Raw genomic sequence first — 18,309 nt, forward strand, 5'->3', positions numbered from 1 at the left:
CTCAATGTGAAAAGAGAATATTTACTTTTCTATTCTTCGTTGACAGTGTATTGACAGCTGTCAACGGTCAATTTGTCCAATCTGACATGAGGGTTGAATCCAGTGACCTCAAAAACATTACCCTATATATTAGAATAATTAAAATATGCTTTTGACATCTGTAAATAGTATTGAAAATGAATAGTTTTGCAACGGGTCAGGGGAGCTTTGGCAGCTCCGTAGCTGCCAAAATGTTCATTTTGGCACTTTGTGCCCATGGAGACTTTTGTTCAGGATGACAAAATCTACAACATGTCAAAAATTCAGACAATTTGACAGAAACCCAATTTCCATAAGATTATTGCGGGGTCCTTTCAATAAGTTCTTGGCATTTTATAACTCTTTGATCGTATAAATGTGTAATCAAATATTACACTTGCAATATGACACACTCTGATCTAAAATTTTTAAAATTTGTAATTACGCTATAACTTGAAAGCAAATGAAAATCGCATAACAATTTGAGTATTTTCTTATTATTTTGACATGTAGAATCCATTCCTGGAACTTGGTGTGATTCACATGTGCGAACGCGTTGGAATGTGTGTTAAATTATCTCTAACTGTTTCTCAGAAAAAGCATTTTCCCTCGAGTTTTATCTTAAACTGCAAAGAACACGTTGTTAATTAGTTTTTCTTGTTAAACTGATTAAAACTGAACACGATATAAGAAAAATATAAAGCATTACAGACTCAACGAAAATTCACTAAAAATCGTGGAGGAATGACATGAAATGACTTTGAGTACAACTCAACATCATTCCAGGTCATTCCTTCTCAATCCATTGCATTGGACGTAACGCTGGTGTTCCTATAATACAGAATAACCCTTACAATTACAAACTCATGTCAATGCTTAGTTCCATCAAAAATGCCTAGTAAATATTTGTGTTCCATAGCGTATCCAAATAATCGATTCGCTTTGAAGCTGCAAACTGTACACCCGCAAACATAAATAATTTCGACAAATTACTATTTACCTTTAATCAATTTGACTTGGTTATTTGCTTTGTTCGGCATTATCTGGATGCCGCACCTTTCCAGTTCAGTCCGTTTCTCCTGCTCTCGCACGTCCAGGCCGTTGTCGGACGGCGAGTTGACAAACGGGAATAGATTCTGCGGCGCCCCCAAAATAGTTGCGCTGCTAGGCGGGCTCTGGAGAGTGTCTCGGTTAAAGGTCACACTCTTCGAGAGTTTGCTGTGCCTCGCGGCGTAGCCTTCTATCGTCGGGGCTCGCATTAGCCTGAAAGTGAAAAAAGGTGAGGTTTTTACATCCACCCAAACTGGAAACGTTTTTTTTTTCTTGAAAAGGATGGCACATGATTAAATTCTGAAAACGGTGGAAAAAATAAACAGGACTTTTTAAGAATAAGAACAACAAAAATTTTTTTGGCAAAAGCGATTTATTTTATTCAAAATAGTCCGTTGCGACTCAATACCGCGATTTGCAGGGTCTAAAACTATGTCGAATGAGTGTTTTAAATTTTCTGCAGGGATGTCCTTCAGGATGTCCTTTTGGATGGCTTCTACGTCCACACAAAACGTTTTCCTTTCATCGGCAAATACATTTTTCGGAAGAGATAAAAGTTCACACGTTGACAAATCAGACGGGGAGTGGTTGACAGTTAAAACGCGGTTTTTGATAAAAAAAAATTGGTCACAAGTGTTGATCGATTAAATGGCTTATTATCGTGCAACAAACGCCAACTTGCTTCTGCGCGATATTCTGGCTGATTACGACCAATGCGATGCACGAAATGCTTCAAAATGCCAAGACAAAAGTTTGGCCCTGTGGAACGAATTCTTTGGAATTGTAAAAGTAAATCTTCTCCAAACAAGATTTTTTGGATATTAGCTCGTCTGGCCCCTTCCACTCGGCACTTTGGCGCTTGATTTTTCTTGTAAAGGAAGTTTTTGTCCTTTTTGATTTCTTTGATGATGTTCCTTGAATGTTGAATTCTGAGAAATTTTTGGTCGCCAGTCAACTTGTGCGGAACAAAAAATTATGCACACACGTTGCCCAAATGTTTGGGCAAAATGCAATAAATTGATGTTTGTGCGATGCTCAATTCTAATTTCATGAGTTTCAATGTAGATTTTGACTGATTTTTGATAAATTTACGCACAATGGAATCTGCGGTAATCACGAATTTCGGTTGGTCAACATGTTGCTCATCATTTACGTCCTCAGGACCATTTTTAAACCGTGTATACCACTCATGAACTCTGCCACGGGATAGATAACACAGCCAGCCCCACTGAAAGAAGTGGCAAGTCCGAAAGGTAAGACCATGATATCTACACTTTTTTGGGTCGCTGATCCGGTGTCTGTTTGACCAGATCAGGTCTAGATTAAGGTCAATTCAAGGTCAAATGTAGAGAAGCAATTGCCAATAAAGTAAACCACTATATCATATGTTTTTGAGATCACTGAATCCGAATCCGGGATCTATTTGACCTGATCAGGTCTGCTAAATACTCTCAAATTCAAAACTCAAAACAATCAAGTTAAACATTTATGGGTATTAAAATTTGAGTAACCAATAAAATTAAAGAAAGAAAGCTTTAACTCTGAGCCCGTGACCCTCGAGTACATCTTTGGTTAGAGCTTTTACCCATTGTTTCATGAGTTCCAATTTGATATGCAGAGGTGGAGTAGGGATTTTTCATTAATCAATAAGTGGCTCATGTTTTATATTCTAAAACCTAGCATCAAAAGCTTCTCTAGAAGGCCAGACGCTCTTCACATATTGTTTTTTTCGATCCCGACTATCCCAATCACGTAAAAACATAGTAAACAGTAATTATTGTGATGATTTTCACAAATTTGCCATTTATATTTAATATGTATTTGATCCTATGTAGACTATCCTCAGATTACAGTACTCTTCTTTCAATATCACCGAATGTGCTGCAGGTTAGCTACATAAACATTTGTATTATGCAGTAGAACAGCTTCCATGCCTCTCTTTGACGAATCAATGAACAGCCTCCACTCGTTAGGGTTATAACCATGTTTGAAGTGATTCATCAATCCAACGATATCATTGCAGTAAGCTAAAGAAAATTTTTCATCGTTAGAGAACTATTTAAGAAATTCCTTATTTCTGTAGAAGCTTTCAGTTTTCCGGCTTGCTTAGTATTTTTTTTAGCCAATATTAGGAACTGTGCTCCATCCTTTGCCCAAATCTCGAACAAGATCATTTACTTTTTCTTAGGAAATTATTCCTGCCTTTTTCACAACGTGTATCACTAGCACTATCAGCGATAGTTTCATTGTCTTCCTTAATATATTGATGAAATCTTTCTCTCTGCTCAAATCCAGTCAAATTCTTCACTTTAGGGTTCAAAACCAAACAAATTTTTATAGACATCGTATGTTGATTGATCTTTTTTCTATTAGAAAGTATTTAATAGACCTGATCGGGTCAAACGGACACCAGATTCGGATTCGGCGACCTCCCGTGGTATAAAATAGACCGAACCGAGAAAATAGATACCGCATATTGCCGTTACTAAAAGGTTTTTGTTCAGTGACTTCAAGAAACCGAGAAAAATTCATGTAAAGGTATGCAGATTATAAAAAAAAATATACCTTAGAACTGTAGACTGTCGTTTTGACACAAATAGTACATATATACAGGGTGATTAAAAAAACCGCTGACAGACTTCTAGGGTAGATAATACATAAAAAATTAAGACGAAAAGTTTTAATAAACATAGGGTCGCAAATGCCTCCTTAACGAGATACAGGGCGTCAAAGTTTCTGTAAAATTAAACATTGTCTGCAATAATTCTAAAATGCCTGAACATTTCTATTTCAAATTTGCTATGCGTAGTTAGCACCTTAAGACCAATGTTTGGTGTAGTGCTCAAAAATTTTATGAGCAGCAGTGTCGTAGAGACGGGGTCAACGTGACCCTTTTGTAAAAATATTTTCTGCGCCACTGCTAATTTTGTCAAAAAGGCACTATTTCCGTGTAAAGTGTTCAATTGCCTATCGAATTGGTCTCTTGCAAAATTTGAATTAAAGCAACCATTTTTAAGAGAAACACCTTTGGAGAAAATTTGTAAATCCATTTTTATTTTCATTCATATTAGTTTCGCATAGTAGGCTTGTGCTATTCAAAATAAAATTAAACATCGCCTGTCACTAATGTCAATGTGTACAAGTGAGTTAAGTAAACTAGATTATAAGCTTCTTTTTGTCATTTTTACGCTTTAATTTTACGGAAACTTTGACGCCCTGTATCTCGTTAAGGAGGCATTTCCGACCCTATGTTTATTAAGACTTTTCGTCTTAATTTTTCATGTATTACTTACCCTAGAAGTCTGTCAGCGGTTTTTTGAATCACCCTGTATATATAGTATATAATATACAGGGTCGCTGATTTGTATGGAAACAGTCGATTATCTCCTAAAGTAAGATAGCTATCGAAAAATCATAAGACACAAACGCTTTAAGGCTTTTTAAGATCTGTTACAATAAAAAAATTAAGTATATAGGTCAGTCAAAAAGTCTTGCCAAAACAAATTTGCTATATTTTAATGGAACACCCTGTCTATCATTCCATATTTCAATCCCTCTCTAAAATTCTAAACAAAATTCGTATAGCACATCATGTACCTATATAAATTAATCGTTTTCGAACATCGAACTTTGAAAATCAAATTTTTTTATAAATTATACAAAAATTTTTTAGTCCATCAAGTTACCTTTGAAAGTTTCTAGATCCGTAACAACGCCGCGTTGTTCTTTTGTCTAATAGTGATTATCTTGACAACATGTCAAAAATACATTTAGTGTGAATAATTTAAGTTTAAGTGAAATCGAGCGTATTGAAGTTTTAATGATCATAGCATATAGGAATTTCTAAATCAATCGTTTCAAGAACATTGCAGCGTTTTCATGAAACTGAAGGTGTTACAGATCGACGAAAAAATTGAAGACCAGTAAGCGTTACAAATGAAGAAGATTCTTTGAATGTTATGTTAGATGTGGTAGAAAATCCGATAAATTCGATACAACAGAGGGCTTTAAATCATAACATGAGTCGATATTCCATTCAAAAAATTTGCAAACGGGAAAAATTAGATCCATATAAAATTCATTTGTTACAAGAATTGAGTGAAAAACCTATAGATAGGTAGTTTAATTTTGTTGGCAATTGATTTTCTACATTTGACCTTGAACTTACCTCAACCCAGATCTGATCCAGTCAAACGGATGCCGGATTCGGATTCAAGGACCCCAAGAACATATGGATATCATTGTCTTGTCTTTCGAACCTCCCACTTTTTTTTAGTGGTGCTGTGCAATCATCACCATAATCTTTGTTCATCATTTGAAACGTTTTGGTAAAAAAATTTAAAACAAAACTTAATATTAGCCATTTGTTCGATGCTCATTTTTGTACCAATGACACTAGCCGACGTATATAATTGTCAATACTAACAAAAAAAAAACTATTTTTGAAAAGACCTATTTACTTTTAGTGGGTGTAAAAAATGGAAATTACAATAATTACGAAGACAGATTACATATTATTTGATTTCATAATCAATTATACGCCTAAAATATTAATAATAATATACTAATATTAAATTTACTATTGATTATTTAAATATTCCGTAATTACACTTCGTCCGCATAGCAAATTCTTTCTGCGTGCCCCACATCTACAAAAGAAATCTGTAAATCCCAGAGCTTCACAGACTTGTCATTTCCACTACTTAGGAACCATCCTGTGCGCCACATTAACTTATCTTGTTCTCTTCACGTTAACATCTAAATTAAATTAGGTGCTTTTTATCTAAACTTCTTTAACAGGCTTTTCTATTATATTTAATTAGTCTCAAAAAGAAATGCCCTGATTAACAATGTTTTAAGATAATATTTTTATGAGAGCTCTTGAAGAGAATGTAATAAATTAGCTGAAAAAAACTTTATAATGAGATCCTGGGGGGAAGAGGAGAAACAAAAAGGAACTGTGTCAGTGAACTTGAAATTTTCCTCCCTGAGTGGTATGAAAAGGAAACAAAACATCATAATGATACACTGGAAGGACGCCAACGTTTTGTACGGTTGGAGATGTATTAATGGATGTAGCTGACAAGCGTGAATTATTACAGGATTAAATTTAAGCATTTCCTGAATTTCTTTTTGCACTGGCGAGATAGATAAAACGACGCAGACATAATCTTCTAGAATCGGACACTGTTGTGATTTAAGCCAAGACCTTTTGCTCGGAAGAGTTGGTATCTCTAAACTATAATTCATAAAATTAAAGGAATCTTGCGCATTTTTAGGAGAATTTGTCTTATAATTTAAATTTTTTTCGTTTCTCATGTAGAGTTAGGGATTCTATACGTCTTTCCGATTGGATTTGGAAGTTTATGTAATATTACTTACAATAAAGTGAAAAGTAATTGTTTGTGGTCACAGTAAATAAAATTAATTTTGTCTGGCAACCTGACCTCGATCATACCTCGATTATAGTGCGAGCGAAGCAACGGAAAGTCGTCGAAAATTAAAAGAAAAATCAAATTTGATAGCTTCCGTGGCAATTATCAATGAACGGAGTTTCCCAATATCTCCACAACTAGTTGACATATTTTTATATCAATATTTTGCCATTATATGTTCCACCAATATATCACAAGGTACTTTGCAATGTACCTAGTCTTTAGAATTTAATTTCTTGGAAAGATTCGCAAAGATATATTATTAGATAACCAATATCCAGAATGGAAATTTTGAAACAAAATTTGACACTCACACCCAAATTCCAGACTTTACTTGCCCAAAGGTTTTTGGTGCACAGAATTCAAATCCGGCGTCAGAATTGCTCCTATAAGTACGTCACATTTCCGAGATATCCTAACCTAAAACTGCAAAAAACAGGGTTTTTTGCTATATTTGAGCTTATATCACAGAGCGAAATTTTTTTTTCTAAAATCGAATCGTGCTCTCTAAAACTACCACTTTTGCCCTTCAAAACGCTTTTTTCAGATTTAAAATATCTTTTTTATTCGCGGAGATATCATTGAATGATGTTAGGTACTTTAGCGTTTTCATAACAGTGGTACCAAAATTAAAAAAAGTTTTTCAGAAAGCAGAAGTAATATATTTACATTTTTTTGGGTCGCCCAATCCGAATCTGACCTCCAAATTATTATATCCTTTAAGAGTCTGAGATTTTCAAACCTAAAACTGCAAAATCAACGGTTTTAGGCTGAACTATCGATTAACTGTAACACGGAGCCATTTAACATAGAAGCACGTAACCTGCAAACGCTACACCCACAACAGGTTAACCTAAGGGCACAATAATCGCTACCACAATAACCACTACCTGCCCACGACAGATTAACCCAAGTGTACAATAACCTGCAAATGCTAAACCCCAGACAGGTTAACCCAAGTGCACAATAACCTGCGAGTGCTAAACCCCCTGTTGAGGCACTCTGGTTAACCTGTCTGGGGTTTAGCGTTTGCAGGTTATTGTGTACTTGGGTTAACTAATGTCTGGGGATTAACTTGTCTGGGGTGTAGCACTCGCAGGTTATTGTGCACTTGGGTTAACATGTCTGGAGTTTAGCCCTTGCCGGTTATTGTGTACTTAGGTTAACCTGTCGTGTGCATTTAGTGGTTATTATGGTAGCGATTATTGTGCCCTTAGGTTAACCTGTTGGGAGTGTAGTGTTTGCAGGTTACGTGCTTCTATATTAAATGGCTCCGTGTTACAGTTATAGAGGTTAATAATACCAATAGTTCAGCATAAAATCGTGCAGTTTTAGGTTAGGAAGTTTCAGAATACTAAAGTGATAGAATAATTTGGATGTCATATTCGGATTGGGCGACCCAAAAAATATGTAAATATATTACTTCCACTTTCTGAAGAACTTTTTTCAATTTTAGTACCACTGTTATGAAAACGCTAAATTACCTAACTTCATTCAATGATATCTCCGCGAATAAAAAAGATTTTTTAAATCTGAAAAAAACGTTTTGAAGGGTAAGAGTGGTAGTTTTAGAGGGCAAGATACGTTTAAAAATATTTTTTTTTGCTGTGTGGAATAAGCTCAAATATAGCAAAAAACCTGTTTTTTTGGACATTTAGGTTAGGATATCTCGAAAACGTGACTTATAGGAGCAATTCTGACGCCGGATTTGGATTCTGCATACTAAAAACCTTCGGGCAAGTGAGGTCTAGTTTTTGGGTGTGAAAATTGTTGCCCTGTGTTGAATCAGCGTAAACTTTAGTCGAAATCTTTCTCCGTACTCCTCAAACCCAATCAATTCTTCACTTTGGGGTTCAAAACCAAATAGACTTTTATGCACATCTTTAAGTTGATTGATCTGTGTTCCCAATGACCTCAAAAACGTATAGATATGTAGTTTTACTTTGTTGCCAATTGATACTCTATATTTGACCTTGAACTAACCTTAACCCAAAGCTAACTGGATTAAACGACACCGAATTTGGATTCAGCATTTCCAAAAATGTATAGATATGTAGGTTTACTTTGTTAGCTATTGATTCTCTACATTTGACCTAGAATTGACCTTAACCTAGACCTGATTGGGTCAAACGGACACCGGATTCGGAGTCAGCGACCCCCAAAAAAATATAGATACCATGGTCTTGTCTTGCGGATCTCCCACTTTTTTGTGGGGCTGTGTTATTATAGCAAACAATTTTGGGATAAAATTGTTTGTTTTATCGAATTATTTTATGTAACAAATTTTTATAATATTAACAACATTATTTGTTCTTAAAAATAAAACGTGTATATATTCTCCTACATGTATATTTGAACTCAAAATGTATACAGGGTGATTCAGTCATAATGTCATTAATTTTAACCACGTATTCGGAAGGCTTAATAAAGACAGAAAATCGGAAAAAAAAATTTTTTACTCGACTTTTAAAAATGAAGGAAATCAACCCATAACTCCCGCTACGAGGGCTGCCCTGCCGATGCCCGGATGCTCGGAAAATTTTGTAACGTAATGTCACGAACAGTTGTCGGCTAAAGGAACAGCGTTGCCAAGTTCAGGTTCAAGCTCGCCAGGTTAGTATTTGACATATAACCGACCACTTCGTACACTCGATGCACCTGGGCGACTACAGCTACTACGAAAACAGCCGGTATTTTAGATTTTAAATTAAATTTGTTGATACGATTTTCCTTTGATAAAAGACCGACAACTTTTTGCTACTACACTCGTATTAGTCTAGGGGCTAGGGGCCAGATAGGTTTCCGTAGCCAAACAGAATTCCACGGCTGCAAATAACTTATTTTTAAGTATTTTGACTTCTCGAAACCAAAAAACTTGGTGGCAAAGCCTGAAAGTGGTCAGTTTAATTGTTGTTAACAAATTGAATGTTTAAATGGCTGTAAAAAGTTTATTTTTATAGCTAGTACAATTTTTTATCTGTTAATTATTACGTTTTCTCACAACAAACATATATTTTTTTGAAAATTAAAAAAAGATTAACTTTAACCAAAGTTATTGCAAATTTAGTGCAAATATATTACATTTTCCGTCTCTGCGCGCACCAATTTTACCATATCTCTGGTTCAATTGGACGGATTGAGACGCACATCTCATTTTAAAACTTAAACTTTATTTTACAAGATAGGTAAGTTCCATTGATTAATTAATTTATTTAAAAATTAATGGCAGCTTAGAAAGTTGTGGAATTTCAACGAAAATGTTGGCTTTATTGGTTTATAAAACTTTTTTTGTTATTCAATTTTTATGAAAAGCCAAAAAAGTTACCGGTTATTGTTCCTCGCATCCTAACAATGATTTCATGCCTTGCTTGATTGTTAGAATGCAAAGAACAATATCCGGTAACTTTTTTGGCTTTTCGTCGAAGTTGAATAATAAAAAAAACCTTATAAACAATTAAAACCGGCATTTTCGTTGAAATTTCACAACTTTCTAAGATGCCATTAATTATTAAATAAATTAATAAATAAATGGAACTTAGAACCAGATATGGTAAAATTAGTGCGCACGGAGACGGAAAATGTAAGAAATTTGCACTAAATTTGCAATAACTTTGGTTAAAGTTAATTTTTTTTAATTTCCAAAAAAATACATATTTGTTATGAGAAAACGTAACTATTAGCGAATAAATTGTACTAGCTATAAAAATAAACTTTTTACAGCCATTTAAACATTTAATTTGTTGATAACAATTAAACTGACCACTTTCAGGCTTTGCGACCAAGTTTCTTTGGATTCAAGAGGTCAAATATTTAAGAATAAGTTGTTTGCACATCTGGCTCCTGGACTATATGGTGCACGTGTGCAAATTAAAACTGGGTTAAAAGGTTACTGAACCACAGGTTACCCTAGGTCGGAAACACGACGTACCGAGTTGTTTATTTGTCTCCGTCCCATTGTTTTTTTATGGAATATACAAGTCTCTCTTCTAATTGCAGTCAATATTTAAATACTGCATACAATTTATCCTCTCTTTATAATTTATCTAGTGAGTGTTGGTTTTTTATGACATTATTTCTGTAACGAAATTGAAATGGTTATGAAATGAAATTTAAATTATTTGAACTTTTGGGGTTTTGTAACTTCAATATTAAATCTTATTTAAAGTGAAACAGCTAATTTCTTTGCAGCCATAATAGTCACATTTGGTCAGATGAAACACACTACTACCCGCACACTACTCGTCGGTGGTATAGCTTTCAGAGGAGATTCGGTGTCAATGTCAATGGCGATCGTTTAATTGGGCCGCATTTTCTACCTGAACATCTGAATGGGCCGCGTTACTAATTTTTAGTAGAATTGTTTGAAAACCTTCCCCTTCGGGCTTACAGCAAATGTTGTTAAAATATTAAAATTATGATGCTAATAAAAACTGATTTTTGGCAAGGCATGCTCAGACCTCGAGGTTCTTGCTGGGCAACAATAACAATTTAATATGTTGATTGCATAAATAAAAAATAATTTATAGCATTTTAAATTATTATTGGTTGACGTGAGCAAAACCGTTTATTTATTGTCTTTATATGAGCGAAAATATATAAATATGGCAACGTTGCATCTAGGGCGCGTTGTTCATAGGTTCATATCGTAGCCGTGCATAATATTGTGACGTCAGCCGGTCAGTAACAGCCTGAAAAGGGGGTTAAATAATGATTTGAAAATATTTTTTTTCAGCTTAAATATGCATTTAAATTTTTTTTTAATCACGCCATCGTATTATACTCATTTTTCTCTATCTGCTCTTAAAATTAATGACATTATGACTGAATCACCCTGTATTAGTGTATACATGGTGATTCACAAATGGTGATCAAAAATGAAACCTCATATTTTTTTGATGAATTTTAAGGGGAGTATTTTCTATAAAGTTTTTACCTAGGACGCCTCGTTAAAAGATATAGGGTGTTAAACTTAAAAAAAAATAATAATTTTTTTTAAATAATTTAAAAACTAGTACGTTCATTTTTTAAGTTTTATTCGAAAATCTGTCTTTTTTCCGAAAAACATAAGAGGGTAGTAATTTGTAGAAAACTGAAAGACGAATCCGAAAATATCATGGTTGTTACCGTAACGCAGTGGCGTACTATTTAATTTAGCACTGGAGCATATAAATTTTAGGAAAAGCCTTCAGATTTTAGACAATGTTTACATAAATACATGTGCCCAATTTCAAATTATTTCACTTACTAGTTTTTAAATTATTTAAAAATATTAAAAATATTTTCCTAGATAAAAACTTTATAGGAGAGACCCTTAAAATTCACCAACGAGGTTTAATTTTTGGTCAACATTTGTGAATCGCCCTGTATATTAAAAAAAAAATTGGAAAAAAATAAATGAATTACCTTTATATGTTAATATGTCATAATTGTGATTTGAAATACTTTCCGTAACTTTCAACGAAGAACAAGCTCCTTAATTTTTTTCCACACGTAAGTATTTGTCAGTGACTAACTGTCTCTGCATTTAAAAAAACTCGGTGAACCGATTTTATCTAACCTGATCAATGATAAATTCAAAAACTGAACACTTTAAAGCACTTACCTTCTAAATTCCGTGGAATCGACCTTCTCCGGCATCGCGTTCTCCCTCGGCTCCTTCTCCTTCGTATCCTCCGACAACTTCTTCAGGATAGATTTCAGATTCCTGCGCTCTATCGTCTCGTTGGACTCGTTCGAGGAGTGCAGAGGACTGGAAGTGAGGGGCGTCGTCAACAGGTTCTTATCGACGCGGTGTTGGTCCTGGTGCATGGTGGAGCCCTCCGAATGGGAGCGCGTTAACGTGTCGCCATCGACGCTCGGGTTGTCCGGGATATCGAGGGAGAAACTTCTTGTTTTCATGACAGTTTCTAGTTCCTCTAGCTTCTGCCGCTCGTTTAGGATTTTCAATTTTTTTACGAAAGGCAAGGGGCCGTATTCGGGAGATAAATCGTCTATCGATCTAGAATTTTACAACGGGTGTAATAGTAATGTTTATTTTTTATCAGTAACATATACAATTTTTAGAACTACTGAATCTCAGAGCATAAGTTAAGGATTGAGCCAGAGAAACGTCACTTTTTTTCTTAATAAAATTTCCTGTATGTTCTCAAACTTATGAAAGTATTACTATTTCCTTTATTTTGGGTATTAAGGGCTTACTTTTCAGAAAAAGTGTAAGAAGGTAATGTATGTTTTGCTGTTAGAAAATGTTACTATAAAATAACAATATGAGTATAGTTGTTACGATGTCAGTTGGAACCGTATAAAAACATTTAACTCATAAACTCTACAGAATCCATAGGCGTCCAGAAAAATTTTGCTCTGTCTCATCTAGATATACTATATTCCGAGCTGTATTCCTATTTAGTTGGCGATATTTTCTAATTTTTTGTAAATAATCTTCCCGAAGTGCAACTATACGTCTTGATTCCATAATTACCATACGATTGTTCAAGTTTTTTATGTTTAAAAGGGCATTGTACTAAAACATGTAAATATCTGAAGATTTATAATTATAATCAGGATAATCGCCTTCATTTTCTTTATTTTTTCACATATTATAAATTGTGGGCCGTATTACATCTCTGGTAAAATCGTCAATATTCTTTAATTTTGTATTTTTCCGTTTCCCCTTTGTACCGTGAGTAATAGTCTCATTCTTTAATTACGCGATAAATTGTCCTTTTTGATGTTTTACAATTAGTTAATTCGCTAATCCGTTTCCTAATTTCTTTATCACATTGTTCACTATTTTCTCTTTTCAAACATTCATATACAGGGTGTTTTTGAATAGAGTAGCATAAATGATACCAGTGAATCTACATTTCAAAAGCACACGATCTGCAAAAAATCGCCTTAGTAAAATGTTCACCCCTGAAGAGATATGAGCCATCAAAGTTTCCAAAGAAAATTATGAAAATTGGCTGTAATTTGAGAACCGAACGAGGTACAAATAACAAATTTTTTACAGGTTGTTTACTAATACAGATGCGAGTTTTCCACTATTTTTCGAAAATTTTAACCCCTCGAACGGGGTTGAAATAACCACCCCTCAAGCCATTTTTTGCCATAACTTTTATATTTCGTAAAAACTCGATATCCAAAAATACGCATTAGATAAACTGGTTCTTTTAGAAACTTTTACCTCTCTAGCAATTTTCCTTTAAAACTTTTCGTTTATTAATAAAAAAATAAAATGTATTACCATTCACCTCACACCGTATATGATTGCAATCAATCAAAGAAAAACTAAGTGTGCTGCTGTCATGCCAGTTGTCACAATTAACTCTTCTGTAAGTTGTCACTGTTATCAGCTAAATACTTTTTGGGTGTAAATTAACAAGAATTATGCCAAATTTTACTAATGATGAATATGTGGACATGCTACAAGTGTTTTTTTCTACGATCGTGCAAAATTTACTACTTATTGCACTACCTACTGTGCCAAAAGTTTAACTTTTTTTACAGTAGTACAAAAAAAATATTGATTACAAGTTTAATCTAAGCATATCCATAAGTACCTAACGTCTGACATTGACAATTTGCGCAATTAATTTCCAGTTGTCAGTTAAAATTTTAATATTATGTAAAATACTGTTAAATAAAATTTGAAATAAAAACAATCGTAGAAAAAATGTTGCGTGCAACATGTGCAAAAAGCATATTTGTTGCACTTAACATGATTGCAGCTCTCAACTTCGTCTCGAGCTGCAAACTTCATGCATCGTACAACAAATACACACTCTTTACAGTAGTTGCACAAATAACTAATTGAATGTCGCAGAAACTTTTATTAAATAGAAATATAATGTAAACGAAATTAAGAATAATTTATTATCAAAAAGAGAACAAACTTAGTTAAAGGACATTTTCAAAATAATTGCCACTTCTTTCTAAACACAACTTAACACGTTTATCAAAGTTGTTACGGACTGGAGCAAAAATTATGGGATTGTTGCGAATCTCATCAGACGCCGCGAATATTCTTTCCTGTAGCTCTTCAACACTGTCAACTGGGGTCGCATAAACAATACTTTTTATATGTCCCCAAAAGAAAAAATCCATGGGCGTTAGATCGGGAGAACGTGCAGGCCAAGAGATAGGTGCCTCATTGCCGCGACCTATCCAACGATTCGGGTAATTTAAATTAAGCCACCGCCTAACTACTACAGTGCTGTGAGCAGGAGCCCCGTCATGCATGTACCACATGGCCTGACGTACATTTAATGGTACTTCCTCCAGAAGTGGTGGTAGATGCTCATTTAAGAACTGCAAATATTCAACAGCACCAAGTCGATGAGGTAAAACAAAAGGGCCGACAAGCACATTTTCTACAATTCCTGCCCAAATGTTTAAACTAAAATTATGTTGAAATGTTGTCATAGATACTTCGTGAGGATTTTCATGAGCCCAGGAATGAAGATTGTGCATATTGGTTAAACCATGTCTTTGAAAAGTTGCTTCATCTGTGAAAAGTATCTTTGAGGCAAAATTCAAATTATTTCTTAGAATATTAAGATACGATTCGCAAAAAACAACTCGCTTATGCATGTCTGGTTCAAGTAGAGCTTGAACTGGCCGGTGGTGAAAAGGATATAATAAATTATCATGGACAATATTCCAAACAACACTATGGGACACATTTAAGTGCATTGCTGTTTTTCTCGTACTAGTCTGACGATTTTCGTCAAACTCTTCAAGTACTGCATCCTCAAGATAAATAGTACGAACAGTAGGTCTTCGGCCGGTACCCTCAATATGCGGCTGTATTTTTCCAGTTTCCCGAAGTCTTCGTTCTACCGCCGAAAAAGTTTGTCTGTGGGGAACTTGACGATTTGGATATCTCTCATTATACGCTCTTGTTGCCGCAGCACAGTTTTTGCGACATTCAAAATACACTTGTAGCATGTCCACATATTCATCATTAGTAAAATTTGGCATAATTCTTGTTAATTTACACCCAAAAAGTATTTAGCTGATAACAGTGACAACTTACAGAAGAGTTAATTGTGACAACTGGCATGACAGCAGCACACTTAGTTTTTCTTTGATTGATTGCAATCATATACGGTGTGAGGTGAATGGTAATACATTTTATTTTTTTATTAATAAACGAAAAGTTTTAAAGGAAAATTGCTAGAGAGGTAAAAGTTTCTAAAAGAACCAGTTTATCTAATGCGTATTTTTGGATATCGAGTTTTTACGAAATATAAAAGTTATGGCAAAAAATGGCTTGAGGGGTGGTTATTTCAACCCCTTTCGAGGGGTTAAAATTTTCGAAAAATAGTTGAAAACTCGCATCTGTATTAGTAAACAACCTGTAAAAAATTTGTTATTTGTACCTCGTTCGGTTTTCAAATTACAGCCAATTTTCATAATTTTTTTGGAAACTTTGATGGCCCATATCTCTTCAGGGGTGAACATTTTACTAAGGCGATTTTTTGCAGATCGTGTTCTTTTGAAATGTAGATTCACTGGTATCATTTATGCTACTCCATTCAAAAACACTCTGAATATTTAAAATAATACGTTGACTTTGTACGTGTAAATCTTTGTTTTTAAACTCTGAGTTTGTTTTGACGCTTTCGACAAAAATCGGCACGACTATTTGGGGATTTTCCCAGGTTATTTCGTTATCTTCCGTTTCAAAGGGTATGAACAGATAATAATATTAATAAATAATTAATAATTAATATAATACGTATTATAATAACAATACATATAACGCGCCAAGCACTGCTCTCCACGGCACTGGCAAGCAAGTAACCGCCTTTGACATCAAACTAATTATAGAATACCATGCAAAACATGATTTACGACCTAGTGGGCCAATTTAGGTTAGCTTTGATGACCAGTGCGCCTCCGTCAATTCTACATCAAGCGGACTAGTTTATACATCAGGCGGACTAGTTTATCAATACCGGACTCACCGAATTGCTATTCGAGTATAAATTACGAGACACGCCATGGTTAAAGCATAAGAAGAAATTTCAGGAGAAGTGTATACAGTCCTGCTTTAAGATTTACAGGTTCCAATTGACATCGTAACAGCTATACTAATCAAGGAGTTTTAAATATAAATAAATGTTTGCTAAAAAAGTAATAGATTTTAATGTGATATGTGACATTTGTTAGAATAAAAACACCGACTGCATAATACTGTTTTTTTTTCTGTGATTGTAATCAAGAAATAAGTTTTCTTCTGGTAAAAAATACGTCATCCTGAGGGAATCCTGTTTAATCTTAAATGAAACTACAAATTTCAACCGAGTTTCAAAATGGCAAGTGCATTTTTTTAATTTTAGGTAGAATTTACTTATTTTTGATAAGAGTCTATTAACTTGTAGACTGGGTGAACCTTAAGTACATTCCAATAATATACGGAATAATTCCTCAACTAATTTAACGAAAAAAAAGTTTTTATCCACCTCTCCTAAAGGCATAGCTTTCGAGTTACAAGGTAAGTAAAAAAATGAGTGTTGCCTGTACAGGGTGTCCCAATATTACGGAGCTACCACAGTTTCCTGATAGCCAGATCAAAATAAGCAGATTTAACTACTACACTACTATCTCTATTGTAAGTTGCTTCCTTTAGTCCCGTGTGGTCTAGTTAACAAAAAAATTATTTTTGATAAGTAACTTTGAAACGCCTTGTAACGTTTTATTGAAATTTAGTACCATTTGTAGAAAAAGTTGATTCGTCCGAAAACATAATCTGTTGATGGAAATTTTGTTCCATACCTCCGATCCACAAACAAAAATCGAAAAATCGAGTCGTTTCACTTCATCGCCTTCCTCTAAACTTTGTAAAGACGACTACGCCACATGCACACCTGGGTATTTTTCATTGAAATCTTGAATTACTTGGCGATAATTGTTATCGTAGCACTGTATTAGATGTATTTTTTGCTGTAAAGTTAGCATTTATCGGATAAATTAATTACTGTTGGGGGCTTTTCGAAGTACAGTTATACAATTGAAGAATAAATGTCATTTTATTCACAACCTATTTGAAATAAAAAAGTTTTTCCTCTTATTCACCCTCCTAACCGCTGACGTAAATAATTATAAATAATCAAAGTAGGCCAATTTTTCCACAAATTGGAATTATGTTGTATCTTTTAATTTGGAACAACTTTTCCTAGTGACACTTTTCAGGTTTTTTTATTTTCTGGACATGGGATGTTCAGTTTTACCACAGACAAAATAGCTATCGCCACAGACCTCTACTGGAATAGGTCAGTATAGTTTTAAATTTCCGAATTGCCGGTAGAGTACACCACCAGCAGAATTTTAGGAAGAATCTAATGCAGCGGCCCGCATACCTACGCGTATCCTGGCAACATATAAACAAGACTTTGGTAATGTTGCCAGGCGTACTTACGGTTTCTTTTGTACACTTTTTTATCAATATCTGTTTTTTGCGTTACTGTATTTATATAAATGTATGATATAGGTATTGATAAAAATGTTTTTAAAGAATCAACGAATATCTATGTAGTTTCATATGATATTTCTGCAGCGGTGTTACAATTAAGATATATAATCATAATTTCGTAAATTAGCTACCTACTATTTTCATTTCTTGGTATTGAAATACTGCAGAAAATATATTTCCAAATAAACAAAATTCGTAATAATATTTTAAACAGCTTGTAATATAATTTTTTTAATATTTGATGATGACGATAAATTTATTTAATATACAAGGTGGGTTATTAGTACGTCGCGGAATGTAGGTACAGGTTTTTTTTTTTGGAAATATATT

At 34.2% G+C, this 18,309-nt stretch overlaps 1 protein-coding gene across 1 annotated transcript in view; it reads right to left on the reverse strand.

Annotated features, from left to right (window-relative positions):
• Window positions 1–18,309, reverse strand: part of LOC108917159 — a 234,381-nt gene that overhangs the window by 4,660 nt on the left and 211,412 nt on the right. Inside the window, exons 20-21 of the mRNA XM_023455102.1 lie at window positions 12,106–12,501; window positions 1,019–1,281 (exon numbers count right to left, since the gene is read on the reverse strand). Coding sequence (XP_023310870.1) covers window positions 1,019–1,281; window positions 12,106–12,501 — 659 coding nt within the window. The remainder of the gene's footprint in view (window positions 1–1,018; window positions 1,282–12,105; window positions 12,502–18,309) is intronic.

This window comes from Anoplophora glabripennis, unplaced genomic scaffold (genome assembly GCF_000390285.2).
Source record: "Anoplophora glabripennis isolate ALB-LARVAE unplaced genomic scaffold, Agla_2.0 scaffold79, whole genome shotgun sequence".
NCBI lineage: Eukaryota > Metazoa > Arthropoda > Insecta > Coleoptera > Cerambycidae > Anoplophora > Anoplophora glabripennis.